Here is a 27,580-nt window from a genome sequence, read left to right on the forward strand (position 1 = left end):
ACTTTAGAGAGCTTGAGGAAACGATGTATTCATACTGGCATGTTGAGGTGGTGCAGGCTGTGTCCCTTGCTCCTGCAGCTGCAGGTCAATGGTGCAAATGACTGTCGTATGCAACATTTCCTTACACGTCAGTCCAGTCAGTCTGTAACTCGCACCATTCACTCTGCAGTTAGGCCACTTTGCGGCAGGCTGTCACAATGAGACGCTGTCTTTAATCTTTTGATCACCTTCTAAACTCTGAGCCGAGCCCCTGTGGTGTGATGAGGGCGCACACCTGTGACGTAACAGCGGAGAGACGGCAGCTGGCCGCTTCTCTGTATTAGCAAACCAAAGGTAGTGGAATGAAGTTACATTAAAAAAAAGTAATTTCATAAAGTTACATTTAAAAAAAGTAATTTCATAAAGTTACATTTTAAAAAAGTAATTTCATAAAGTTACATAATTTCATAAAGTTACATTTTAAAAAAGTAATTTCATAAAGTTACATAAAAAAAGTAATTTCATAAAGTTACATAAAAAAGTAATTTCATAAAGTTACATAAAAAAAGTAATTTCATAAAGTTACATAAAAAAATAAAAGCGCGTCCAAAAAAAGGGCCGGTGCTCGTTCAGCGGGTTGTGGGCGTGAGCACCGGAAATGAGCAGCAGGCCTGACCTGCGCGTGCAGCAGAGTGTGGAAGAGCTCGAGACCAGCACGCACCAACATGAGCCGCTCCGAGGACGTGACGGTGAAGAAGTCGTGACGTGACCCGCTCTCTGTGTGTGTGTCTGTCTGTGTGTCTGTGTGTCTGTGTGTGTGTCTGTGTCTCGTCACCTATTTCCACGGCGCGCTCTGAAGCCTCGGACCCGCGGGGACACGAAGGCGCGTGACCGCTGGGGCAGGGATGACGCTCGCGCTCAGCTTCACCTGCCGGGCGCTGCTCGTGCTCCTGCTCCACGGGTGGGTGCGGACCCGCAGGACCGCGGTAAGACCCCCCCCCCCCCCCCCCCCCCCCCACCCCCCCAGGAGAAGTTCATCACTGTTGCGGCCGTGGGGCTGAAAACTGTAGGAGTTTAGTGTAATTGCTTGAACGTTATGAATGAGGTCAAATAACCACAAATCCATATTTTAAACAGGCATATTTTTTGTTCGTTTGTAATGAGCGCTTCCAGTAACACCCCATGCACATGTGCATCTCAACTGTGTTAGAACAATTTAAAAGCTAAAAGACCAGGTCTTTTATTATTGATTCAAAACTAAAACTCTAACTTTAATTTCATTTTATTTCATTCAAATTAAAAATGTTGTCTCTAACTGTAAGATTTAACATATTTTGAATCATTCCGTTTTTACTGAATGTTGTCTCTGTGCTATAGTTTTTTTGACCAAATCAGCCATTCTTTAATGTGTTAACTTAGAACTAAAAAGTTGAAGCTTTAATTGCATATTTAAAGCTGCAAACATAAAAGTTAGAGATCAACAATATGGACTGAATGAAGTTAGAAACCAAGCTGAAAAAACAAGATAGAATATAGTTGTTTTTTTCCTTTTCTCTCCACAAAGTCAAACATCAAGCCAAGCAAATCAAACTGAGTGGAAACAAAGAAAAGCAGAGTCAGCTTCTTTACACCAAGATCCTTCTCTAACTGCTTTTACTTTCCAGGATAAAAAGTACACTTTCAGCACCAGCCTACCCTTTTCAGTTTTACCCCATCTAGATAACAAATAGAAGCAACTTTAATCTGTGTAGTTTGCTTAATGTGTCAGGACCACACCACTAATGGCTGCAAATTACCAGATCAATTTTAGCTTGTAATTGGTTTAGTTAAACTGAACAGAGTCGCACACAGCAGCAAAAACAACACGGATTTTCAGAATAAAGAGATTAATCTCAGAAGTTGTCCCTGGTGTGTGTGTGAGTGTGTGAGAGAGAGCGAGAGATCCCTGGAGGACGGCAGGGTAACACCAGCCAGTATGACCAAACCACAAACACACACATCACACACACACATATTTAACCTGCTACTCAGGGGAAACAGGCAGGTGTGTGTGTGTGTGTGTGTGTGTGTGTGTGTGAAAAAGTGAGAACTCTTCTGACAGCGAACCATAGTGATGCTATAACATAACTATTTTAAGTGTGTTATCAGAGCCACACTGATCTGTGTGAGTACACGCAGAAATATGGTACGATCACCAGGCGCTTTCAGAGATGCACTATAAACTCTAGCAGGACTACGGCAGTGGTAACAACACACAATATACATTGATGTCAAGTGTAAAAAATAATTGTGTGATGTGACTGTTATGGAGATCCCAGGTGGAAATATACCAATAAATGTATTTTCACTATTTCCTCTAGAAAATAAAATAAAATACCATAGAATATGTTAAAGGATTAAGGAGAGTCTCTTCCCAATGCTTATGGTAGTTTGTAATAATATTGTAATAACTGTGGTTTTTATAGCTTCCAAGCAGTCTGTCATGTCTGGTCTTGTCATCATGCAGTTGAGAGCAGGATGTTTTTGGGAAATGTTCCTTAATGGTGCATTTAAGTGCTTCTGGGAAGCTCTAACACTGAGTGAAATTTAATATATTGCTCTTCAGCAACAACATTAAAAAAAAAACCTGTGGCACTAAGGACGAGACACAGCAGGACTATTCGACAATTTGACAAAGCAAAACAAAAAAATAAATAAATTAAAACATAATGTTCACTCACTGTGATATCTGAAGACTTTCTGTACTTGCATGAACTAAATCCAATTATTTTAAATAATTAAAAAAATAAATAAATCTGACAGCTGAGTGTATGCTTTGGAAATGGTCATCAGTTAATGTGAAGTGCAGGTAATTTGTGGTTAATGGGCTAAAACACACACAACTACTGGTCTGCTTCTTTAAGGCTCATACAAACACACACAGCAGAGACACACTGCGTACCTGCAGGAACATTACAGTCTGATTCTTGGTCAGGAAAGTAAATGTGTGTTTATGTCACCATCATCCCTCAATGTGTGTGTGTGTGTTAATGATCCTGTAGCCTAATGTTTGCCGTACAGATTCATGGTAAAGGGAAAAAGCTGCGTTCACAAGTGAGCGATTCAGTCCTCAGCGAGCTCCTGTACGAGAGCACGGGCGGTTTGTTCAGACGCTAAATCCTGCTGCTGCACGTCAACAGGCCTTTCAGCAGCATCAGCCATCAGAGGTCGCTTTCCAGGCCAAACATCATATTTTGCAAAGCTCTGGAGATGAGTTTTTATGTTTCCCTACAGCAGCCACTCAGCAGTATCTGGAGGGTGTGAGCCAGCTTTTTCTGCTGCCCGCTCACTTCCTGTCTCCCCTCTCTCCCTCTCTCTCCCTCTCCCTCCCCCTCCCTCTCTCTTACACACACAGCTGACATTTTATAGTCCTAAAAACACTGGTGGTAATTGTTTCAACACTGAGGATATTGTAGTTGCTGTACTTGTACCTGACAGACAGGAAATCCAGTCTGCCCAACACTTTGCACCTGGGCTCCTGCTCTCCACGGCTCCTCCCTTCTTTCCACCGTTCTTCTCGTTCCTCTTACCTCCCTCTACTTTTTCCTTTTCATTCATTCCATCCACACTTTCATTTCTTTCTCCATTCTCTCTGCACACCTTAATTCCTCTAATCACATTTTTTCCTCAATACCTCCTTTCATACAGTTTCCTATGCCTCCACTCGTTCTTCCCTTCACTCCTATTTTCTTCCCTCTGTCTCTGTATTTTTCCATGTACCCTCGTTCTTTCCTCCGTCCTGCCTTTATTCTTAGCACCCTTTCTAACTCAATTCATCTTCCTTCATCTCCCTCCATTATTTTTTTCCTTCCTCTGTTCTGATTTCTCTCTCCTTTGTAATGGTGTTCCTTTGCTCCTTCTTGTTTTATTCTATGCTTTATTTCTCCATCTGTTTCTCCCTGAACATTTCTTCATTTATTCTTTTATTTTTCCTCTCTTCAACCTTCCCTTGCTTCCTCCTTTTCTTTCCTCCACCTCTGAGTTATTTATTCCTTCTTTTCCATACATATTTCCAAACTTTGTTCCACTCTTCCTTTATTTACCACCTCCATCTCTTCTTCCATTCCTCCCCTTATTTCCTTATTCCACTTCTCTCTCTCTCTTTTCCGTTGTTCTTTTTTTCCGTCATCACTACTTTTTCACTTTCTGTCCGTTATTGTTTTACATTCATGTCTAGAACCAGCGGAGCAACTGAAGCTTTAATTCACTTGTTATTGATGATTAATGTAAGCTGGAAGGTCGTGTGAGAGAGATTCGTCTTTACACTGACGCCTCAGTGAGTAGAAACGTAGGTTTTCTACTGTTAGTAGTCAGACACGTCTTTACTGTGTCAGCTGTTTGATGAGTTCAGCTGCACCCATGTGGTTCAGGGAGGCTTCTGCCAGAAATTATGTTGTGCTTTGCTTGGACTGAAGCTACACTCTTCATCCACTGTTCCACTATCCTGCCCTCACTCCTCCTCTTCCTCCTGCATTTAACCTCATCTCTCTAAAAAGTCATCCTCTGACATTTCAACTGGTGATGGAACTAAAAATGAAACTGTAAAAACAAAGCAAGACGTGATAAGTTTGGTGGTCTTTCCCAGAGATTTACCTCTTAGATAGAGTCTGAATGGCACTGTCACTTGTTTACTTCATTATTCTATATATTTATTTAGAGCTGCAGTGAATATTCATTGTCAATAAATCTTAGATTATTTCTTTAATTAACAGAACAGTTTGACAATAAAATATCAGAAAATGTACAGTATAATCAACCAGAGCCAAAGGAGATGTCTTTCTATGACCTCTTAAGTAACATCTGTAAAATGATGACATTTCTGCCTGATTACACTGGGGAACACAATTTTTGTTGAGTTAGGTCTGACAGCTGCTTTTAACTAATTTTTGGGTGCGGAATCCAAAACTGATCTCAGTTTTTCTCTATCACGTCAAGTTTTTGAACTATAGGATCCCCGTTTTCTTAAAACATATGAAAAATACTGTACTAAGATGGAATAGTTACAAGCTTTGAAAACTAAAAAAACAGCATAAAACGAAATAGAACTTACAACGGTATGCCCATGGTTACAAGGTTAAGAGAAAAGCCAGCATGAATCCTCTTAATTCCTACTATGCCAGCTTTCTGTTTGCAGATATTGATAGTACTGACCTATTGGGAGCTGCACTCCTCTCACCGCACTGTCTCAATTGTGACTGCACAAACAAGTTGCCACGTAGCTGTTGAGTCCAATCGTAATCAGCTGGCAAGTCTTACTACAGCTAATCAGTGGAATTTTGCTTATCTGGAGGGTAAGCTGTGGAGAAAAAACTGACTGCAATTTTGGAATCAGCATGCCAATTTTAGTTTTAATCAGCATAAAAATCTAACTCAACAGAACATTTTTTTCAAATTGTTCCCCAGTGTAATATGAAGTTGTATTTAACCAGATTAACCAACTAACACTTTTCTTTCATGCAGTGATGTGCGGGGACAATATAAAAAGCATCAGTGCACTCAGTACATACGTTAATGTCTTAACATTAAGGCACAGAGGTCTCATTCACCACTAAATTATGTCAATACTGTTGGACACTGTGGTAAATTTACTCATGTGTCTCAGAGCTTGGAGAGAGTGTGTGGAGAAAGGGGGGGGGGCGATGGACAAAGAGCCACTGATGAAGAGTGAGAAGGTGGGGTCAGTAGCCAGCGTTGTGTGCGCTGTGTGTGTGCGCTGTGTGTGCGCTGTGTGTGCACTACCCTGGGTGTTTCTAGTGTTTTTCGTGAGTCTGTGTGGCAGTGTGACCAATCGAATGTATATTTTGGAGACGTGTATGAGGCTGTGTGTGTTGTCAGGCGCCCATAGGAGCATGTGGGAATAATTTAGATCATCACGCTCAGATTCTCCTCTGCGCTCCCCTCTGCAGTGTTTTACTGTGCTTTACAGGCACAACTTATTTTTTTAATCACTCTCAAGTGTTAAAGTGTGCAGCATTTTAAACACCCACATAGCAACCGTTCTAAAAATAATGCTGATAAGGTTGTTTATTTTAAACACATGACACCACAACGATAATTAGGCATGAGAGCATCTTAAAATTAGCACCATCTATACCATGACTCGCATTAACTTCTGTTGTTCCTTATCCTCTCAGAATGACTCTTACCTTTCTAATGCTGAACAACAACCTTATGTATTGGCACCTGGGGGTGGTATCTTTCAAAAGCCTCACAACAACGTCAGATGCTCCTGTTATTATATCTTATTCATACATAGTCTATTGTTTTGGGATTCAGCAGCGGGGGAAAAAAGATGTGCACAGTGCCCTGTGAGGGACATGCAGAAAAATAATATTAACAGTGGAGGACTCAACATAGCCAGATGTTAAATGACAGTGTGAGGACTGAGTGCAAGTCAGAAGGAATATTTCTTTTTGACATTTGATCTGTGCATGAAAAAAGAGAGGAAGAGGAATTGCGTGTGCATCACTGGAGATGTACCAATTCCATTTTTCCTCCCAATTGATTCTGATACCTGAACCTGTGTATCAGTCAAAACCGAGCACTGATGCGAGAGCGTTGCATAAAAAGAAAAAAATGACCAGCCACTAACCCTGAATGTGGCATGACTCAGGTTAAACCCTCTGTAAAATGTGAACAGATACATAAATGCCATAGAATATTTATTTTATTATCTAATTTGACAGTAGTTGTCCTAACACTAGTGCCACCCCTCAAAGTTGCTAAGGTTTTGCTAACAGCTAACATTACACTATCAAGTCAGTTCTTCACTGCTCTGAAACAGTAGTTACCAGTGGCTGCACAGTGCAGCTTCCTGCATAGACTATGATGCTAGAGCAGCATAGAAGAATTAATTTCTAGGAAAACTGCTGTTTTGTCTGAGTATGAAACTATAAAGTTTAACAATAAGTTATGGTGCATCAGAGACTCTTGTACTGGCCGATGCCCTACACCGTATTTTAGGAAGTATCAGAGGCATTTCCTCTTCTAGTATAAGAACAATTAACAGATGAAATCTGACAGTCTGAAAACCTATATTTGATTTCTCACACAGTTACAGATTAAATGATGCTCTGAGGACAGCACAGATCATGAGAAGTATTTTAAAAAAGATTTTTTCCCAAATTAAAGTTTTTTAGTGAGTTGATTTTTTTTTTTGGTTATCAAATATTTTTATTTTCCACTTTTAACAAAAAAGGACGGCCAAAGAACAAAGCGTAACATCAACATCAAGTACCCTATCGATAAAACTTAAAATATACACTACTGGTTAAAAGTTTTAGAACACCCTAATTTTTCCAGTTATTTATTGCAATTCAAATCGTGCAAGTCCAATGAATAGCTTGAAATGGTACAAAGGTAAGTATTGAACAGCCAGAGGTTTAAAAAAAAGGTTTGGTTACCCAAAACTGAAAAATAATGTACATTTCAGAATTAAACAAAAAGGCCTTTTTCAGGGAACACAAAGTGGGTGTCATGCCTCAGCTGGATAGCTGAGTTCTTTTTTGTTTCCCCCAGTGTACTTTGTCTTGTACTTCCTGTTTTATTCTGATACTCACCTCTTATCTCATTTCAGGTTCTTCACTTCCTGCCCTCATGTGTCTTCCCCTTGTGTGATTACCTGCCCTGCCCTAATGTGTTGCACCTGTGTCTCATTGTCTTCCCTCTCCCAGAGTATTTAGTCTCAGTGTCCCCTTCCTTCTGTGCCAGTTCGTCTTGTTCCTTGTGACTACATTCCAGCCTTTTTTCCCCGTGAGCCTGATTAGTTCCTTGTCTTGTTTTTGGTTGTTGACCCTGCCTTTGCCTGCTGATTTGGATACCTTTGCTTCGCTGACTGATCACCCGTGTACCTACTTTGCCTTTATTAAAGGACTTATTGTGAACTTGCAAACTGTGCCTGTCTGCATCTGAGTCCAAGCCATGGTTCAGACCTGACAGTGGGTTAACAATTTAAAGCTGTTCTGCAGCAATGAAAGTTGAATCAGCCTTGAAAGCTGGTGCTACTAATTCCTACAGGTGTTCCAACTTTTCTTGAGTACATACAACCCCCTCTGTCTGCATAAAAGCAGTGTTGGAACACACTATGGTACCAGACCCTCATGGTGAGCAGTATTGTACTGCAGAAAGTAGTGTGTTGCTACGAGAAAAAGGCAATTAACAATGGAAGAGAGACAGACCATCATAACACTTAAAAATGTAGGTCTTTCCTACAGGGAAATTGCAAAGAAAGTCAAGGTGTCAGTGAGTACAGTTTTTTCACCATCAAAAGGCACTCAGAAACTGGGGGAAACTCTGACAGGAAGCGGTCTGGCAGACCCAAAGCCACAACTGAATCAGAGAACAAGTTTCTGAGAGTTAACAGCTTGCGTGATAGGCGGCTCACAGGACAACAGCTTCAAGCACAGCTTAATAGTGGTCGTACTAAGCAAGTCTCAGTTTCAACTGTGAAGAGAAGACTTCGAGCTGCAGGTTTGACAGGACGAGTTGTAGCAAGAAAGCCATTGCTAAGATGTCAGAATAAGACAAAGAGGCTCTCCTGGGCCATGAAACACCGCCATTGGACTACTGAAGACTGGAAGAAGGTATTATGGACTGATGAATCAAAATTTCCAATCTTCAGTTCATCACACAGGATCTTTGTACGCTGTCGAGTAGGCGAGAGGATGGTTCCACAGTGTGTGACATCAACTGTCAAACATGGAGGAGGAAGTGTGATGGTCTGGGGCTGTTTTCCTGGATCCAGGGTCGGTGACTTGTACAGAGTGAGCGGCACCCTGAACCAATACGGCTACCACAGCATTCTGCAGCGCCATGCAATACCCTCTGGTATGCGCCTAGTTGGTCAGAGGTTCATCCTACAGCAAGATAATGACCCAAAACACAAGTCCAAGCTATGCCAAAACTACCTCAGGAAAAAAGAACAAGATGGTAAGCTTGAAAACATGGAGTGGCCACCACAGTCTCCAGACTTAAACCCCATCGAGCTGGTTTGGGATGAACTGGGCAGAAGAGTGAAAGCCAAGCAACCTACAAGTGCCACACATTTATGGTAACTTCTGCAACAGACTTGGGAAGAACTTTCTGAAGAATATTTGAGTTGATAACCCAACCGGTTGATAACCCAACCGGTCGAGGCAGACGGTCGCCCACCCCGAGCCCGGTTCTGTTGGAGGTTTCTTCCTGTTAAAAGGGAGTTTTTCCTCCCCCCTGTCGCCAAGCGCTTGCTCTTTGTGGGAACTGTTGGGTTTATTCTGTAACAAAGTAAGGTCTTGACCTGACCCTGTAAAGTGCCTTGAGATAATGTATATTATGATTTGGCGCTATACAAACAAAATTGAATTGAATTGAATTTCTATTGTAGAAAGAATGCCATGAGTGTGTTCAGCTGTTATATCTGCCAAAGGTGGCTACTTTGAGTCAAAAGTTTAGAATACATTTTGGTCTATAAATTGAGTCCATGATTTCTTTTTCAACTCAAATTGCTTATTTGTTCTATGCTTTCATTTCAGAGTGCAATGACACAATAAACTGAATAATTTTCATTAAAAAACTGGAAAAAGTGTGGTGTTCTAAAACTTTTGACCGGTAGTGTATATAATTAAATTAAAAAAAAAACACACAAACAAACAAAAAGAACAACACTGTCTTACAGTCAGAGTGTGTGGGGCTTCCAATGTGTTGCAATCATTTTCTTGGCAGCTGTTAAGCCTGCTAGAACCAGCCGTTTCTGATATTTTGGGATCTTAAGTGAGGATGTGTCGTTCAGCAACACAACAGGTGTGGTCACAGGTACTGGCTCTGATATGAGTGCCATTAGCTTAGAGGCAACACTTTACCAGAACTGGGCGACATTCCCATGTCATGTGAAGAAATGTGCCAGGGGTCTTTGATGTGCACAAGGTACATGAGGCATCATCAATATCTTTGATGAGATACGTCTTGTGGAGTATCAGGTATAAGGCCTGTGCACAAAATTGTAATGAATCTGTTGATGGTCGGAATTCCCTGAAGCCAGCTTAATGTTGCTCCGTACTGAGCTCCAATCAAATCATGTACCAAGTCAGGGACATCTCCCCTGCATATCCTGTCTAATGGGAGCATTTTGTGGGAGGCCTCATACAGTGTGGACACCGTGGCCCTTAAGAGTCTTTTTGTAACAATCAGCTCGTGAAGTGGGTGTGTGGGCAGTGGATGCTGCCAAGGCACACCGTGCACCTCGAGGGCGGCCCTAAATAAAAAACAATGATGTGCCTTGCAGATTAAAGTGGTACTTTATGTCCTGAAAGGAGTGTAATCCCTCTCAGTTGATATTTTTTGAAAGTGAAGCTTTTATTCTGAAGATTTGGGCCATTGGTCTCATTATTGTTGCTCTTGGTCAGACAGAGGCAAAACTTTTTGGTAGTAAAAAAGCACAAAGTTATAGAATTTTTTTACCATCCAATATATGGACCCTGTGAGCCTCTGTAGATATGTTTGGTGTCTTTGGGTGGTAGCCAACAAAATTCAGTGTAAAGGCTAATAGAGACTAATAATTATATATGTGTATATATATATATATATATATATATATATATATATATATATAATATTAAATAACTAATTTTTCCTCCCTTGTGGCAAAATTATTATGGAAGCAATTTACTGAAGCTTGAAGTATTTTTGAATTGTCAGCCCATAATAGATGAAATAGCAGCATAGAGGATGAGGCGGCATGAACCTGTTGGGAAGGAAATGTGTTTCTATTGGCTGGTGAGAGGATTTAATAGAATTGTTCCGAAATATTTTGCTGTCAGAGACTTGTTTGACATCTGTGAAAAAGCTCCTATATAGGTTGGGAAAATGTGGCTCTGCCTGTGTAGAAGTTTTGTACTGTCAGGCACAAAGCCAATCCCCCTCCTTCTTCCTCCCACAGCTCCTGACAGCAGAGACCGAGTTGGACGTATAGCATCTGTCTGCCATCCTCACTTCAATTATTAAAGTTTATTCACTCATTACTCTGCTTAATTGGAGCTCTCCCAGTTAAAATGTCAGGTGTAAGAGAGACTGAGACCCCCCCCCCGCACTCTGCCACTGCTCCGCCATGTTTTCATGTTTCAGATGTGTTGACTGTCATGACTAACACCTTCTCTCCTCTATCACTCGCTCTCTCACCCTCTTCCTCTCAGTCCAGTTTTTCCAGGCGTGACATAGAAAGCTAGTTTATCCTCCGCAGACAGCCAGTCATGCCTTTCTCTCTTCACCTCTTCTTTCCACCTGCAGTGTTTTGGACAGTTTTATTAGGGCACAGCTTCACAAGTTTTGACTGAAGTGCAGGATGAAAGGACACACGAACAGTAGAGTTTTGTCTGTGCAGTGATGATGAAGAAAGAATCATTTCTGCAGCACAAAGAAAACCATGAGAGTGTAAATGTTGGTTTGTGGTGTTGTTGTTTGTAGCCTTTCCTGATCACAGAGAACATGTGGCCTCGTGGTTGTGTCCTGGACTGCCAGAGGGGGCGCCACAGATCTGTGTGCGGCAGCAATGGCAGGCTGTATAAATCGGCGTGTGCCTTCCAGAGGGCACAGTGCATCAACACACAGCTTCGCCTCTCTCCACGTGCACACTGCTCAGGTACACAGCCTTACTGCGACGTCATCACCACCTGGTGATAATGTGTCCCATGATGCTCTTATGCTGACTGAGTTTTTTTTTTTATCTAAGCATAAAACAATTTGTTATATATGGCAGACAGTCAAAAATAGACATATGAGGACACATTTACATAAAGGACACTGAGTTAGTTTGGGTTTTACACAAACAGATGAAACATAACGAAACTCTTAGAGAGTAACTACACCCAGGCATAGAGTTCTGCATGTGTTGTGCAGCACAGCACTTCACATTACACTGTAGTGCAACACTACTTCACTGATGATGTCTAGTCACGAGCACAAAAGACCACATCTGTGCACACACATGTTGTGTTGAGTGGGGTCATAAATCCAATAGAAACTTTCATCCCACCGACTCTTGCTCTTCAAATGGAAGTAGTTCATTTTGGTTAATGTTTTTTTTCTTTTTATTTCATCATATGACAATTTTCTATCTGATTGAAATCACTTAATCAACAGAAGTACTACGCCACTAAAAGTACTACGCCAAAAGTTCAACAGAGTATTCGTGTCTGTGTTGGTGTCAGTGAGCAGCATTTAAACTGTCCACGCTCCTCATCACTGGGAACACATTTGGATTGTAATGTCTTGATTTCCCTCTCATTCTAGATCCGAGCCAGTCCAAATGTCAGCTGGCTCGGGCTCAGGCCTTGGAGGCCAACGCCCACAGTGGTGGCAGCCATGTCAGTCCTGCAGCTGCCATGTTTGTGCCACGGTGCCATCAAGATGGTCACTTTCTGCCGGTGCAGTGCCACAACCAGACCGGATACTGTTGGTGCTCCACACCAGATGGCAAGCCCCTGAGCGGGACCTCAGTCCTCCATCTGATCCCCAACTGCACTGGTCAGACACACTTTATTCAGACTTGTACAAGAAAGATGTGACAATTGAAAAGGAGAACTGTCTTTACCATAGATTCTCACATAGATATTTCAAATGATCCTCTTCAACACCAAGTAACAAGTGTCAGTTGTCAGTCAAATGAGCAATGTTGTCAAGTTTCTGAACATCAGAAATGCTGTAGGTGACATGCAGTGACAGCAACTCTTCTGGATAACAGATCAGATAGAAACCAAACATTTCGAGCAAACAGGAAATATGTTGCCTGGGATAAAGTTAGTTCAGCTTTTTTTAGTCCATGTTTGTTTCCATTTCAGAAAACGAAGTGAAGCAAATTAGCCATTTGAAGTTCCTGTTTGTTATGTACCACTGGATGTACTGACAGCCATCTCTGGATTTCTAAGCAGATTTACGGACGTTTCTTTGCAGCGGTGTTGTTGTGTCTGTGTGTTCAGGACACCTGACAAAGAGGATAGGAAGTGTTTTTACATTAGTCCTTCACATTTTGCACTGTTTTATCTGGGAGTCTGAAGCTCCTCATGTAAAATCAACACAAGAAAAGATAAAAAGTCCATGAGCTGATGATAATTATTTTTTTCACTCAGAGTAACCAGTGTTCTGCTGCTTCAGGAAGATCTTGGCCAAATTCTTGAGGCACAGTTCTGTCAATTAAACTGCATCTGCTTGAAATTTGGTGTGTTTTCCACACTGTGGTGCTTTAATCTGTTATCCTGAACAGATCACATCACCAAGTTGGTCCAGACCACTGATGTAGATTCAACTGCATTGAAAGGTGAGAAAGATTTCATTCCAATTTTTTATTCTTCACATCATACACTGTATATCTGCTTGGACCTGTGTATATACCTGTGCTGTGCATTGACTGCAAAGTTCTTTCTGTATGCTTCTCATTTGGACTTTTTTCTGCCTTTTTCTGGCATGATGGTGGTTGTCTCTGTGGCAGACACACCTGCAGGAACTTGAACATTCACAGACCACTTCACATGCCAAGACACGCCAAGAAAACACCTGTCTTTCCTTCCTCTGTCTTGATGATTTTCTCCCTCATCCGTGTTACAATCCCTCTCTTTTTTTCATGTTCCAGATGAAGTTGTTGAACCTGGGCCGACGCTGGACCCCAGAAAACCTGCAGGTGACAAATCTGTGTTGTATAATAGGCAAAAAACAGTAACCATGAGTCACTTAGTGCTCACAGGGAAACCACCAACACTGAATATTACTTCTACTTCTTTGTCCACTTATCAATAAACTGATTTCATCCAAGCTATTCCAGACACATAATGCTGTTGCTCATATAATACATGTTGTAGTTAAACTTTCAGTGATTTATTACAACAGAATAAGGTAAAGCAGGTTATGGTTTGGCTCAGAAGTTAAAGTCAACGGCCAAAACAAAGACCTGCCAAACCAAGTCCCCATTCCAAATACACACTGCAGCTTGCTTCCTCTTAGACACACAGTATGTAACTTCTGCTGCTAAGGGTCTGTCAATCAAAACAATAACAGAAGACAGTGTTGGGTGACGTCATGAAATAGCATGGGATCATGGGAGTTGTTGTCTTCACCACCACTGCAGTCAGATTCTCCTGGTTATGATTCGTTCTGTGCAGTAGAACCAGGGCATTAAAACCAGTAGAAACACTGACTGAAGCAGTTTCATGCTAAAAATCAGTGATTCACCAACATAGTTCAGCAGAGACAGGACGTCTGGGAGCTGAGCTGCCTAACATTCACTTTTTTCTCTGATAGCTCAAGATCCAGACGTCTGACGACTGAAATCCTTCATGCAGTTAAAATCTACAGCTGAAAACAACCAAGGTGTAAACAGTGTATCTAAAAATGTGGCCTAAAACTGGATAAAAGTCAATTTTGAGCTTCTGGCAGACGTCATTGACAGGCGACCAAATAAAACGGACCATTACCTTGATTAAAATCACATATTTCTGTAGGTTTGACACTTGATGGAAACATTTAGGGTAATTTAAGAACGGAACCAAAAAAATATATAACATAAGTCTAGTCATTTTGATGTGGAAAAGTTTCAAATTATAACTTTAAAATGTGTTATAATCAATATTTTTGCAATGTAACGATTTTATAATTGGACTAACATTCATCAGGTGGAGATGCTCACCACTCTACATGAACGATAATGTTGCTCTGTAACTGGATGTTTGGGTAAGCAGCTGTTTACCATATCAACTAAAGAGGTGATAAAATGTTAATGTTGTGGTCTCAAGCTGTTTCCACTGCCCCCATGTGGCTGTAAACATCAATTATTTCAGGTTTAAGCTGAGGTAAACTTTCACAGTTTAAATTATTAAATCAGTCAATTAATCAATCGATTGTGATGTTATACAGTAGTCATGTTCTGATAATGTACGTCTCTATGTTTGATATACATTATGCTGCAAGAATTTGTGAAAATCACAAAGCGGCCATAGAGAAGACTTTCTGTCCATCATCACTGAGGTCCTGTTCAATCAAATGCTGATGTCCATCATGATGACCTCCCTCTCCACAGGGACTGATGGAGAACGCTTTGTAGAGAAATCCACATTGTCCTGGTTGTTACCTTGTTTTGGTTTACTGACGTCACATGACAGAACTTTTGGGTATTGACGTTCAGATTGTTTTGTTTTACCATTTGCCACTCTCATCTGTAATCAAGCAGAATACCATTCTAATACTGTCTTCCACAGAGCTGACAGCTCCTCCGATTTGGGTGACCATCCTGATGAACTCCGTCAGACGGCCCACAGGTAAGGGTTGGAGGGGTTAATGTAGTTTACATGAATGTGTAAAAAATATTCTGATGTTCTGCAAATGCATCTAAATTTATAATGTATACATGTATAATATGACAAGTGGTGGTGCTGTACTGGACTGCATTATACTGAGAGGTGTTTTTCATGTTCTGCCCCCTCATGTATGTAAATGTGAAGGAGAAAACACCTCCCAATACAAAGCAGCCCACCACCTCCAACTCTGACCTCAGTAATAAGGAAGAGATTTTAAATTAACAGTATTGTCAGTAACAGTCCTCACGAATATACTGTAGTAATCGTGTGTGTGTGTGTGTGTGTGTGTGTGTGTGTGTGTGTGTGTGTGTGTGTGTGTGTGTAGACAGTCCTCAGACATGTGAGCGTGAGCGAGAGTCACTGCTCTCTCAGATGCTTTCAGCCTGGCAGGAAGAGCGTTTTATCCCAGAGTGCACTGCAGACGGCCGCTACAGACCCGTGCAGTGTCACACTGCTACAGGTTACTGCTGGTGTGTCAGGGTTGACAGCGGCCGGCCGCTATCAGGCACCTCTGCAAGGTAATCAGTCAGTTCATCGTTTCATTTGTAAACTCTGTTCTGTCAAATTTAGTTTTCTCTTTTTTTCCCCATTTTTCTTCCTCTTCACTCTTTCTCTTTTTCCCTTTCCTTTTCTTTTCTCCTCCGTTCCTTATTTCCTCTCATCCTCTCCTCTCATCCTCTCCTCATTGGATCTGAGCGGTTTATACAGAGACAGATGCAATTACGCAAAGGAGCGCTTCATCTTAATTATCCAGTTTTACTCCAGTTGCTGTGACTGTTCCCCAGGCGAGTTTCCCTTAAAGGAAACACACAGAACAAATCAGAACGAGCTGCGGTCGGGCTCTTCTGTTCTCCAGGGGTTTTATCAGTGTTGTTGACGCTCAGCTGCTCACAAACTCCTGAGAGGAAAGTGTTGGATGTTTTCATGCAATGGTTTTCTTTGGTTCACTGGTGTGAGGAAAACTCCCTGAGGCCTCATAATGTTTTTTCAGTCTTCCTCCTGACAAGCAGTGTACACTCTCTCTCTCTCTGGTTGTATTATTAAGTATTTAATTGCTTTTACCAGGGAAATAAATTAATTCACTGTTGACCAATTAAATAACACATTTATTTTGCCTTTTGGCAGATAAACACTATTTTTATATCACCATATTTATCTAAATGTAGCGTCATAAACAGAGGAGCCAAATACATTTTGCATTTCTGTATGATTTCAAAAATTTAGATATAGAAATGAGGCTAATTTCCACTCCCACAAATATACAGCTGAGACATTCCCATCAACTATGACATTTCACTCAATGAGAGAAAATGTGAGCAGAGAAGCTGACGAGGTTTTATAATCTGTTAGGTGTAATCTGTGTTTTTCCCTCAACTTTAGGACAAGTGGTGTCTTTGCTTTCCGTGAACATGTTCTGTGCTCACTTGAAGAGTGGCAGTGAGTCAGTAGCTATGTACCCACCTTCAGATGTGTTCTACATGATACCAACTAATGTACATTTAATCAATATCAATACATAATATATCAATATACATTTATTAAATCTTTATATACTGCTGATACAAAAAGTTATCTCTGGATCAGCTGAGCCAGACATGAACTCAAGAGTTGCCATTTTATTAGGTACACCTGGCTAAACCAATCAAGTCTGCCCTAGGATAAACATGTGAAGGTCATAGGTTTCTCTTTCAAAGTGTATGTTAATGTGACTTTAGGGTCGTTTTGGAGGCTGTCATTCGTGGTGCTGTTGTATTCACAGCAACACACAGGCACACACACACACCATTGACACATATACACACACAGAGGGACTGGAGATGGAAAGTTGAATGATAAACATCATGAAACGCAAGGATAACACTATGCTGTGCATGTGCAGTGTGTGCTGGGTCAGGTGGAGTGTGGTTAGTTGTAACTAACTGTTTATATTATTTACATAATTTTTTGTTCTTTTGTAAGACCAATTTTATAATTGGGAATTTATTTGGATTGTATTTGTTATTTGTACATTGTTTTATTCAGGGTAAGGTACTTTTATTTTGAAGGCCTAAGTTTGTAAAGAAATTCTGTCAGACAATTCTTGCGAGTAAGACTCAGGAAAAGAAAAGGACATCAAAGAACATTTTAAGATTGTTACAACAGATTTCAGTATGAAGACTTACAATAAGAACACAAAGAATTATTCCCTCCTTTGTGGCACGCAGCCCACGAGTCTTCACGGTAGATTGGTGAGAAGATACCAAACACACCAGTAACAAGAAAACCACTTGTGTCTGCCTGTGGAATTATATTAGTACTAGACTGGATCAGTGGGAGGGGAGCTCTGATTGGTGGTTACAGTTAGGGTCAGGGGCCTGACAGCAAAACAATTACAGCAGATTAGTGTCTACGGCTGATCCAGCCCAGCACCAACCTGGAGTTTGTTATCAAGTCAATGTAAATTTGGCCCTGACTGCACACTCCTGCGTGTGGGTGCTCAGCATTCTCCATGGGTGCTTGGGCCTGGAAGCACCCACAGTTTTGGCGCATATAATTGCATTAGAGGAGTTTCTAATATTTAGTCTACTTCTGTTGTTATAAATAGGTTGGCCAACAACCAGAAGCACTTCACAGTAAAAGGCATAATACAGTGTGTTTCCTCACCTGGAGTTTAAATGTGCATACAGGCCTTTTCAGAAAATAAAGAAGAGGTTTCATTTTTGATCTGTAGAGTCAGCAGTCTTTTCTTTTCTAATTCTTATGTATACTTTCAGTGTAATGTTGGTTCATTGACAGCTTAGTTGCTGTTTTTGTGTCTTTGCAGGAATCATATCCCAGACTGCACTGGGGCAGAGGAGAATCCAGACAGACCAGACAGGAGGTACAGGGAAAAACCTCTGCTGGGTAAATATGACATTGTCTGTTGTGTACCTGCAGGATTAAAATTGCCATAAAATCTGTAAAATAATTCAGAAATTTTGCCTCATCAATGATAATTTATAAAAAAAAGCATAAACAGAGCAGCAAACATGAAACAGGAGGGAAGTACGGTGGCCCTGAGAGCTCAATGCACTGCAACTTAAAAAAGACACATGCAAATAGACAAAACACAAACAAATTCGGAAAAACATCTTCATCAATTCATCAATATAAAACATTTATTATAATATATCCATGCACACTTGTTGTTCAATGCTTTTAACTTTAAAAAGTCACAAATCATTCAACCAGTGTGTCCCAGCCAGGTGAGCACAATGTTCGACTGCTGTGTGTCCTTGCAGCATGTTCGTGTTTTGGGTTGTGTTGGGAGTATTTGCAGCGCATGTGATGTCAAATTGATGAGGATGTTTTCTGAATTTGTGTTTTGTCTATTTGCTTGTGTTTTCTAAGCTGCAGTGTGTTGAGCTCTCAGGGCCACCGTAGGGAAGCACTCTGAGAGGACAGACTGTCGACATGTGGCCAAAGACAGACTCAAGCATCAAGGCCTCTCTATTCTGTTCCCACAGGGTGTCCTGGAGCCCGTAGAGAGCAGTTCCTACAGAGTCTGGTCAGAGCTCTAAAGGTGGAAGCAGAGCATGCTGGGAATCTGAGTCCCTACCAGTAAGTCTATCTACTGTACATCATACACTGTGCACTGTAGTTATCTATGTTAGTAGTGATTAACGTTCAAGGCTGCGTCCGAGATCACTCCAGGGTGTTGATTGTATGGGAGATATTCACTGAGTGACTGTGGGAGTAATTTCAGCCCCAGTTTGACTTTATTTAGTGATTACTCATGACAAGCAGGCGTCTTAAATCCAGCTGGCCTGGATGTTAATGGCTTTAAGACCAAAAATATCTCCTTCATGCTCTACAGCAGTTTGCACTGGATGATCTCCGACATATGCAATTTGAAAATAAAATTACATGACAAAATAGATACTGGGCAGAAATGTATGAATGGGGTTGTACTCACCTTCTCATCACATAATTAATTGAATAACATAACATAACAACAGGGCGCACACATGACTTGTTGAGAATCTTAAGTTAAAGGTACCTTAAAGATACATAAAAACGTCTCAGTTCATATTTAATATTTCTCTCCAAACTGCACTGTTCATCTCTACAAACATGTTACTGCAGTTTCTACCTCAAAGGTAGAAGGGTCAAGGTTCATTTATTGTCATTCTTAACATGTTGGCATATGAAGAACGAAATTTGTGACTCAGGTCTAGCAGCGTACAATAAATGGCAGTATATTGATAATGAATAAAGACAAAATAACTTAATAAAACTATAATACTTAACACCTCAGATTTATATCAAAATCACTGAATAAGAGAAAGGCAGTATTCAATAATAAATAAGACTAAAATAACTTAATAAAAACTAAAATAACTTACAGTGATTGAGGTGGGGGGGTTCATGAGTCTCACAGCCTCTGGAAAGAAGCTGGCTCTAAGCCTTGATGTTCTGGCTCTGATGCTTCGCAGCCTTCTGCCTGAGGGGAGGGGGGTAAACAGTCCATATGCAGGGTGGGTGGGGTCCTTCATGATGCAGGACGCTCTGCTTCTGCACCTGTTGAAGTAAAGGTCCTCAGTGGATGGAAGAAGACTGTGTGTGATCCTTTGGGCAGATTTTACCTCCCTCTGCAGTGCCTTCCTGTCAGCAGCAGAGCGATTCCCCAACCATACTGTGATACAGAAAGTGAGGACGCTCTCCACCACACACCTGTGGAGTGCTGTCAGGACATGAAGCCAGCACACTTCAGCCTCCTGAGAAAATAAAGGCGTTGGTGGACCTTCTTTATGATACTGGTCGTGTTGCTGGCCGTACTCCCAGGTACTTAAAACTGGGAACCATTTCCACAGCTGCTCCTCCCTCAGTCCACGATCATCTCCTTTGTCTTCCCCACATTGATACAGAGGTTATTTGCCTTGCACCAGTCCTCCAGTTCTTCCACCTCCTGTCTGTACTCAGGCTCGTCGTTGTGGGAGTTCAATCCCACCACAGCCGTGTCGCCTGCAAACTTTACCATGTGATTGCTTGGGTATCGTGCCGAACAGTCATATGTAAGTAGCGTGTACAGTAGAGGGCTCAGGACACATCCATTGGGGGTGCCCGTGTTGAGGGTGATGGGGGAGGATGAGAAGCCATGGTTTTAATGGTCTGTGTCCTGTATGTCAAAAACTACAGGACCCAGTTGCACGGGGATGGTTTCAGCCTAAGCAGCAGCAATTTGTTGACTGGAGTCTGTGGGATGATTGTAGTAAAGTCAGAGCTGAAGTTCAGGAGGAGCAGTCTAACATAGGAAACACTGTTACACTTCATCTCTGAACCTTTATCTTTGACACCACCTCTCGGTCACCTGACCTTAATAACTTAGCAGCACATCACTGCCACCAGCTGTGACCACCCTCTGAAGCTAGTAAAAGTTTGTCCGCTTTGTACTTGTGTGCATTCTTGTACAACCCGCCATGCAAACAATGCAGGAACTTTAAATCAGGTTGAATTATATGTCCTTTACTTCTGGAATATGTAACCTGCCACATGTTGGACCTCGTAATTCCTCCTCTGTTGTGTTGCAGAGCTGAGACACTGCTCCAAATTCCAAATGAAAACCAATTTCACACCTCAGAGAGCAGGAACCTGATTAACCGAACTAAAGAGAAGGGACCAAACCAAATCCATTTATTTCCCTGTTCTTTTCTCTGTGCCAGTCAACACTTCAGTCTTTCACTACCTCACCTCCTCCATCTGTTTCTCTCTCTCAGTGCATTTACAAACCTCCTCTGTTCTGACTCACTTTTTTATTGGATGGAGACAGTAGAGAGTGACAGGACGAGAGAGAGGGGCAACAAAGGGCCTTCATAACCTCCTCTTTTTTTCACTCCTTCTCATTTTCATCCATCGTTGTGGTATCTTTCATTCATCTCTGTCTACCTCACTTACATGATCATTTTATGCTTTAACAGAGGCCTCTCTGTCTCTCTCTCTTTCTCTCTCTCTCTCTCACACACACACACACACACACACACACAGTTGGTTCATATCCATCAATAGTTTCCTTCCAGAAAACCTTGTGTTTGCTGAATTTCAGGTTTGTCTGACTGAAGCTGTTTTTTTTTCTTTGCTGTGTAGCTGATTTAGTTTTTCAGCAGGCTGCCATGTTCTTGTGAAATTTGATATTTATCGAGTTCTTCAGGAGAACAGTGAATAGAACTGGTGGGTTAAATATAGTTGAGGTGCAAACACTCGGGAACACTTCATCAAGAGCCACAGAAAGTGTCTGAAGATGCCGACTCATGCTGTCAGTGCTATCCTAAAAGGAGTAAATGCATATCGATCTGGTGACAACTTTTCCAGTGAATGAAGACTTCCATCATGAAAACTGCAGACTGTATTACAGTGTGCAGGACTGTGTCTCTGAAAGAAGAAACTGACTTTATTCCTGATAGTTTCTCAAGAGAACTTGTCAACAAAGTCTCTCACTGTTTTTTTGGTTTTGTCCCATCTCTTTCCTTCAGGTCTGCAAACACACCTCCTTCCAGTGCTCCCTTTTCAAACACTCCAACCTCCACCACTCCTTCCTCATCTTCCTCCTCCTCCTCATCCTCTCCTCCCTCTACTGCTCCGGAAGCTGTGGAGTCCTCCAGGCCAGAGGAGGTGTTGCAGTGGCATTTCAGTCAGCTGGACGTGGACTCCAGCGGGGTGCTGAGTGAACGCGAGGCTCGACCCCTTCGTCAGTTCCTGAGACGGAGGTTGAAGCCGCGACGATGCGCCAAGAAGTTTGCTCAGTACTGTGACAGGAACAGAGACCGAGGCCTGACGCTGGAGGAGCTGAGGGTCTGCCTGGGCCTCTGAAGTGGGTCAGAGCTGTGTGTGTGTGTGTGAGAGAGACTGAAGTGTAATCTAAAGCATTACTTGATTAACATCCTTCTTTTTAAGCAAGTAGGCACTTATTATTTTCTTTTTGGCCGCTTTCACAGTGGTTTTTTTCACTGCATGTCATAATAAGTTCCAGTAAAATACATCAATACCCTAAAAAACAGGGATAAAGTTGTTGTAAACTGCATGAGATTAGGAGTTTGTTATTGCGGTGTGAGTTTTTATAAAAACAGTGAGAAATAGCCACAACCTGAAAATACTATGTGTGCTTTGTAAGAAAAAAAAGAGAAAAAAACACTAATTGTTTACTAATCTTTAAAAGATTTTATTTTACTATTTTTTTTATTTAATAGTGATCAAAACACTATTGTTACCTTAGCAAGCCAAAGCTGCACATGAACCATTTTGAACCAAAATTGAACTTCCACTAACTCAGGCTTTACAGTGTCAAAAACCTGTGTTGATCTCAGTGGTGTAGTCTGACAGGAAGTAGTGTGCAGACTGTGAATGTTCCACCTGTTCTGGGCCAATTAACCAGTTACGGTAACCTCATTCAGAGCAGCTGCAGCTGGAGCAGCGACAGGGAACCAGGTCCCACTCCGCCTCCAGCCAGTGCTCAGAGCAAACCTGCTCCTGCTACAGCAAACTCAGTTAGTATGTTTCAGTCAGCGCATCCAGTGTCCTGCTGTGCTGCAGAGACACAGAGAAAGAAATTCGACATTACTATTTAAAGTTCAGGCGACAAACACAGTTTCCTGTTTACTCTCTTTTTTCTTCTTCAGGCCATGTGAAAATCAGCATTGAGGAAGTTTTATCAGACTTTTACAAGTGGTATTTATTTTTTCAGCAGAAGTAAGAAAAATCCAGTTTTTAGTTTCAGGGCAGCTCATTTGCAGCTCCGTCCCTGGTGAGGTTTTTCAATTCAGGATTTTCCTCCTCTGGTATCTCATTATATTTTAAATATTTTATTCTTTTTATCTCTGTCTAATCCAGCATGTCTTCTGTTCCTGCAGTGTTGCTAATACTGAACTGTTGACAGTGATGGAAGTAGTGTTCAGATGATTTACCTAAGTAACAGTGGCAACCCCACACTATAAAAATACTATTACCAGTAAAAATCCTGCATTCAAAACTGTATTTAAGTAAAAGTACTGACACAAAATGCACCAAATTAAAGTTTGTCATTATGCAGAACAGCTGCTAGCATTACTGATAGTGTCGAGTCATTATCTTTGATGCAGTATCATGTTGTAGGTACTCGGAGAGGAGCAGGGAGTCTTTGCTTTGTATATGTTTGGGTTGTTAAATATAACAGTGCATCATATTTGATAAACTAATCATATATGAAAAAGATGTAAAAAAAATTGAATATTTCACTCCAACCCATGATGGAGTACAAGTAAAAGTAAAGTACAATGTCAAAGTACTTTGTTATTTTCTACCACTGGTTGTTTAAGAAGAAGAAGTTTAAGCCCCGACCTCCAGCTCAGAGTGTGAGAGTCCTATATCACTGTGTGTGTGTGTGTGTGTGTGTGTGTGTGTGTGTGTGTGTGTGTGAGTGTGTGTGACAGCTGTGCACACATGTGAAAACAACTGCGCAACTGTTGAATATTTACACACACACACACACACACACACACACACACACACACACACAATTACACACACACAGGCGTCACCTCATTGGTCCGCTGCCTGAGATAAAAGCGTCTTTTTCTCCTCTCTGGGTCGTTGCTCCTGTTGATCCTGGGAGAGTGGAGTGTTTTCGGGCCAGCAGCCAGACATATTACACCCACCAGTGTCTGTTAATGTACCTTGATGAAATCAAAATAAACAGCAGTAAAATGGCCCCTTGTCAGTGAGCTATCAATCACTGCTCTGCCCTGACAGCAGCTCACTAATCAGGCTGCTGCAGACGGCTGACAAAGAGTCTTTCTCTGCGTGAATATTTCTGACATTTCTGTTGATTTCCACAAAACGAAATAAATGGTCCATACAGAGAACTTATAGTTAGTGCCTCACTACACAGATCCCACTGACCTACACTGAAAAACGTTACTGTACAGTGTAAAAGCAGAGTGGAGACATAAAGGAAAGATGACACAGCAGTAATATTTCATGTTTCTACTTAAGTTTGCATAATGTAGTTCATAAAAAATCCTGATCCCTTTGGATCTAGATTCAATAAAGAACTCTTCAGCATTTCATTTAGCAAGACTTCAGTGGCATAGTAATCAAGAAGCAAATCCCTTCTGAATTTAAAAAATAGGTTTAATTATATCGTTATACAACCTGACCCAGATAAGTGAAAGAAAATGGATGGATGGATAAACAATTATAAGAACTGTTTTGTGTTAAGCCACGCTGCATTTAAAATCATAACTGAGATCACACTTCAGTTATTCAGTCAATGAACAAATTTTCATTTGGACTGAAGTGAAAAGGACATTTCAATGTTAATTTTCACTGGTTTGTAAAGTGATGAGGAGGAAGGACAGGTGATTTCACACACTAGGCATCTGGAAACGGGCTTCAGGATGGCACTGGGTTTAACCCTGATGGTAAATAGAGACTATTTTGGATTCGACTCTTCCTTTACATGCCTCTGTGGCGGCGACAGCCAGGCCCGGAGGCATTATGTTTTTGGGTTGTACATCCATACATCCATGTGTCCCATTGTTGTGAACGCGATATCTCAATAATGCTTTGAGGGAACTTTTTCAAGTTTAGCACAAGCAATCACTTGGACTCGGAATAGGAACTGATTAGAATTTGGTGGTTAAAGGTCAAAGGTCAAGGTCACTGTGACCTCACAAAACATGTTTTTTGCCGTAAATCACAAAGTCATACACTAATTATGACAATTTAATTCAAATGTCTATATGGATAAAATGAAGGGATGATATTTTCTAACTTCACTGTGACATCATAATGTTCTGTAAAAACACTCGGCCGTTACTCAACACTGTAACTCAAGAAGGGGAGATTGTGACCATATTTCATGCAACCTGTCTGGTTGTTGGAGGGATACAACCAGGAGGTGGTAACTCTAGTTTTGCTATTGTGTCCATAAAACCGTTTGCGTAGCCATCATGTGGCCCAAAACAAAGATGAAAGAAAAAGTTAGTAAATTGAGCTGGAGTTCAGATTTTACTGTTTAGAAAGTCAAGAATGAACTTTGATTCTGAAAACTGATGCTGGCCCAGTTTTAACTGACTGTTGACGTGTGGTTATTCAGGACTTTAAACTTTAAATTAAACACAGTCTGAGGTTTTGTTGGAAAATGAAGAGAACTGAGCTGACACTGGCAAATTATGGTAATTTTGGGCTATAAAGCAGTAAAAACTTGATTTATTCTCAGTTTCACTGAGAAAATGAATGTGAATGCACTTCTGTCCACTAGAAACCTGTAGAAGACTGGTGGCAGCTCCAGTGTTTCACCTAGAGCACTTAGTGTAAAAACAACACACATGCTCGATATTATAGTTAGATTGGAAGAAAAAAAAGTGAAATTGGCTTTTCTGTCTCATCAGGAGGCAAACAGAGGTTAGGTTCAGAACAAAGGTGAGAAGATGGGGAGGGGGGAGATAAGACTGGCTACAGAAAATGTAGACAGGGAGAGTCAGTGAGAGGACGAGCAGAGCTGCAAGGCGAGGCACAGAGATAGAGCAGTTTCCAGGCGAGCGGGAATTAGAGGGTGGCTGATAGAATGTCGGGGGGGCAGATAGGAACATCGAGAGGTGAGGGGCCTCTGACAATTCAGAGATTGTGGAAAAGGCCATGTAAAGTGTGAGGAGGGAGGTGTGGCGTTAAACTAACGTGTCAGGGAGAGATAGCAGTGACCTCCGGTGGTGATGGAGGAGCAGGCTCCCCAGAGACACTGCCAGCAGCCTGATGCTCACTGGCTGAAGTGGATCTGCTGAGTGCCAGTCAATGGAACTGTAGTTTGTTTTTTATTTTTCCTCCTTGTTGGTTTTTATATATTTATTTTCTCACTGTTAATGTTCTTCCTCTCTCTTAAGGTCAAAGACTCAATGAACAACAACCAATCACCTGAAGCCAAAGGCCAACCTGTTTCCTGCCGCCTCATTGTCATCTTTCAAGGCTCTACTTATTCATTCATAACATCATGGATGTGTCATTGCTTATATCCAGTTCTTCCAACTCTGACTAAAAGACTCAACAGTGTCCTCATCCACCATCCTCACTCTCGACAGCTCCTCAGGATACATTATTTATCCTCTCATCAGTATTTCTAGTGTTCTCATCAGACATAAAAACTATCAACATACTGTATCTATGATGTTAACAAGTTTTTGTTCCATATGTTCGTCAGTACGATATTTGTTATTGATATATTATTGAATCTGTTATTCCATTGCTCCCTCACTTTTCCCCTAATCTCTATCTCCCTTTCCAAACATCCTCACCTTCTTCCCTTATTCCAGCCTCCTTTTCTTTGTTCCTTCCCTTAGTCCTTTCTTCTTTCTCTTCTCTTCTACAGTACTTTCTTCTCTGTTTTGTACGTACTTTGATTTCCAATATTTTATGAACATATTGCCAATATAGTGATGTAACATATCAGGATATACTCTTTGATCATTTGTTTTATACATGATATTTTAGATACTTCCCTCTGCTGCACTTTCCAGTACATTTCAGTGTTTGTTAATTGATTGGAACTTGATGAACATGATGAAGTAATTTCCAGTTTTTGATGCAGTTTCCTGATTTTTGTAAATGTGATTTCAATAAAATGATGATGGCGCCTCCTTTCCATTAATCTCAGCAGTGCCACTGTGAACACTGTTTGTCTCTGTTTGATGCCCCTAATAATGAGCAGATGTGAAAGGGGTTGCCCCATCGTTTGTGTGGTCTCACAGGAAGGCCGTCGGTTGTCACAGCAACAGCTGCCCTAATCATTGTTTCACAATAAACAAATCACCAGATAAACAGGAAGCAATAGAGGGACAGCAGATCTCATAACAGCCAAGTAAATATTATTTCCCAGGATGCATTAGCTCCTGTCCAAGGTTATCACCGTGGCTACATATGATTGGATGGGACACTAACAAGGCACCATGGCTTCCTAACAAGTCATGTTTCCAGGGTGATTTTTCTTCTGTAGTGTCCAGACTGAACCCGGGGGGCCAATGTGACGCTGTGACCTAACAGGCTGCCCTCCATCAGAGGGCTCTAACGACTGAAGTCACAGTGGGGAAACAGAAAGGGCCAGTCAGCAGAGGTCAAAGGTCAACATCAAGCTTTTTGGCGGCTCTGGAAAAAAACTCACCAACATAACAAAATGACAATGTTTGAAGGTCCATCATCAAACAAACTTGTGTTTAACCACATCCCACATTGTGACATCATTAAACTACAAAGTACGCTCATGGCCA

General features: G+C 41.3%; 1 protein-coding gene across 2 annotated transcripts; it reads left to right on the plus strand.

The window, feature by feature from the left end:
* Positions 1–576: 576 nt before the first annotated feature.
* On the plus strand, positions 577–27,580 carry LOC139632194 (SPARC-related modular calcium-binding protein 1-like). Of its 2 annotated transcripts, none has more exons than XM_071497010.1 (11): positions 577–965; positions 11,455–11,629; positions 12,280–12,513; positions 13,250–13,303; positions 13,616–13,663; positions 15,234–15,293; positions 15,658–15,850; positions 18,136–18,215; positions 18,818–18,911; positions 21,821–22,162; positions 26,204–27,580. In XM_071497010.1, exons 1-10 carry the CDS (start codon positions 885–887, stop codon positions 22,155–22,157), a joined length of 1,356 nt encoding a protein of 451 aa, XP_071353111.1. In that variant the 5' UTR covers positions 577–884; the 3' UTR covers positions 22,158–22,162; positions 26,204–27,580. The 2 variants fall into 2 exon arrangements, with proteins under 2 accessions (XP_071353111.1, XP_071353112.1); XM_071497011.1 differs by having other exon boundaries at positions 21,821–22,158.

This window comes from Trachinotus anak, unplaced genomic scaffold (genome assembly GCF_046630095.1).
Source record: "Trachinotus anak isolate AG129_WGS33_773 ecotype Australia unplaced genomic scaffold, CSIRO_AGI_Tana_v1 ptg000014l, whole genome shotgun sequence".
Classification (NCBI taxonomy): domain Eukaryota; kingdom Metazoa; phylum Chordata; class Actinopteri; order Carangiformes; family Carangidae; genus Trachinotus; species Trachinotus anak.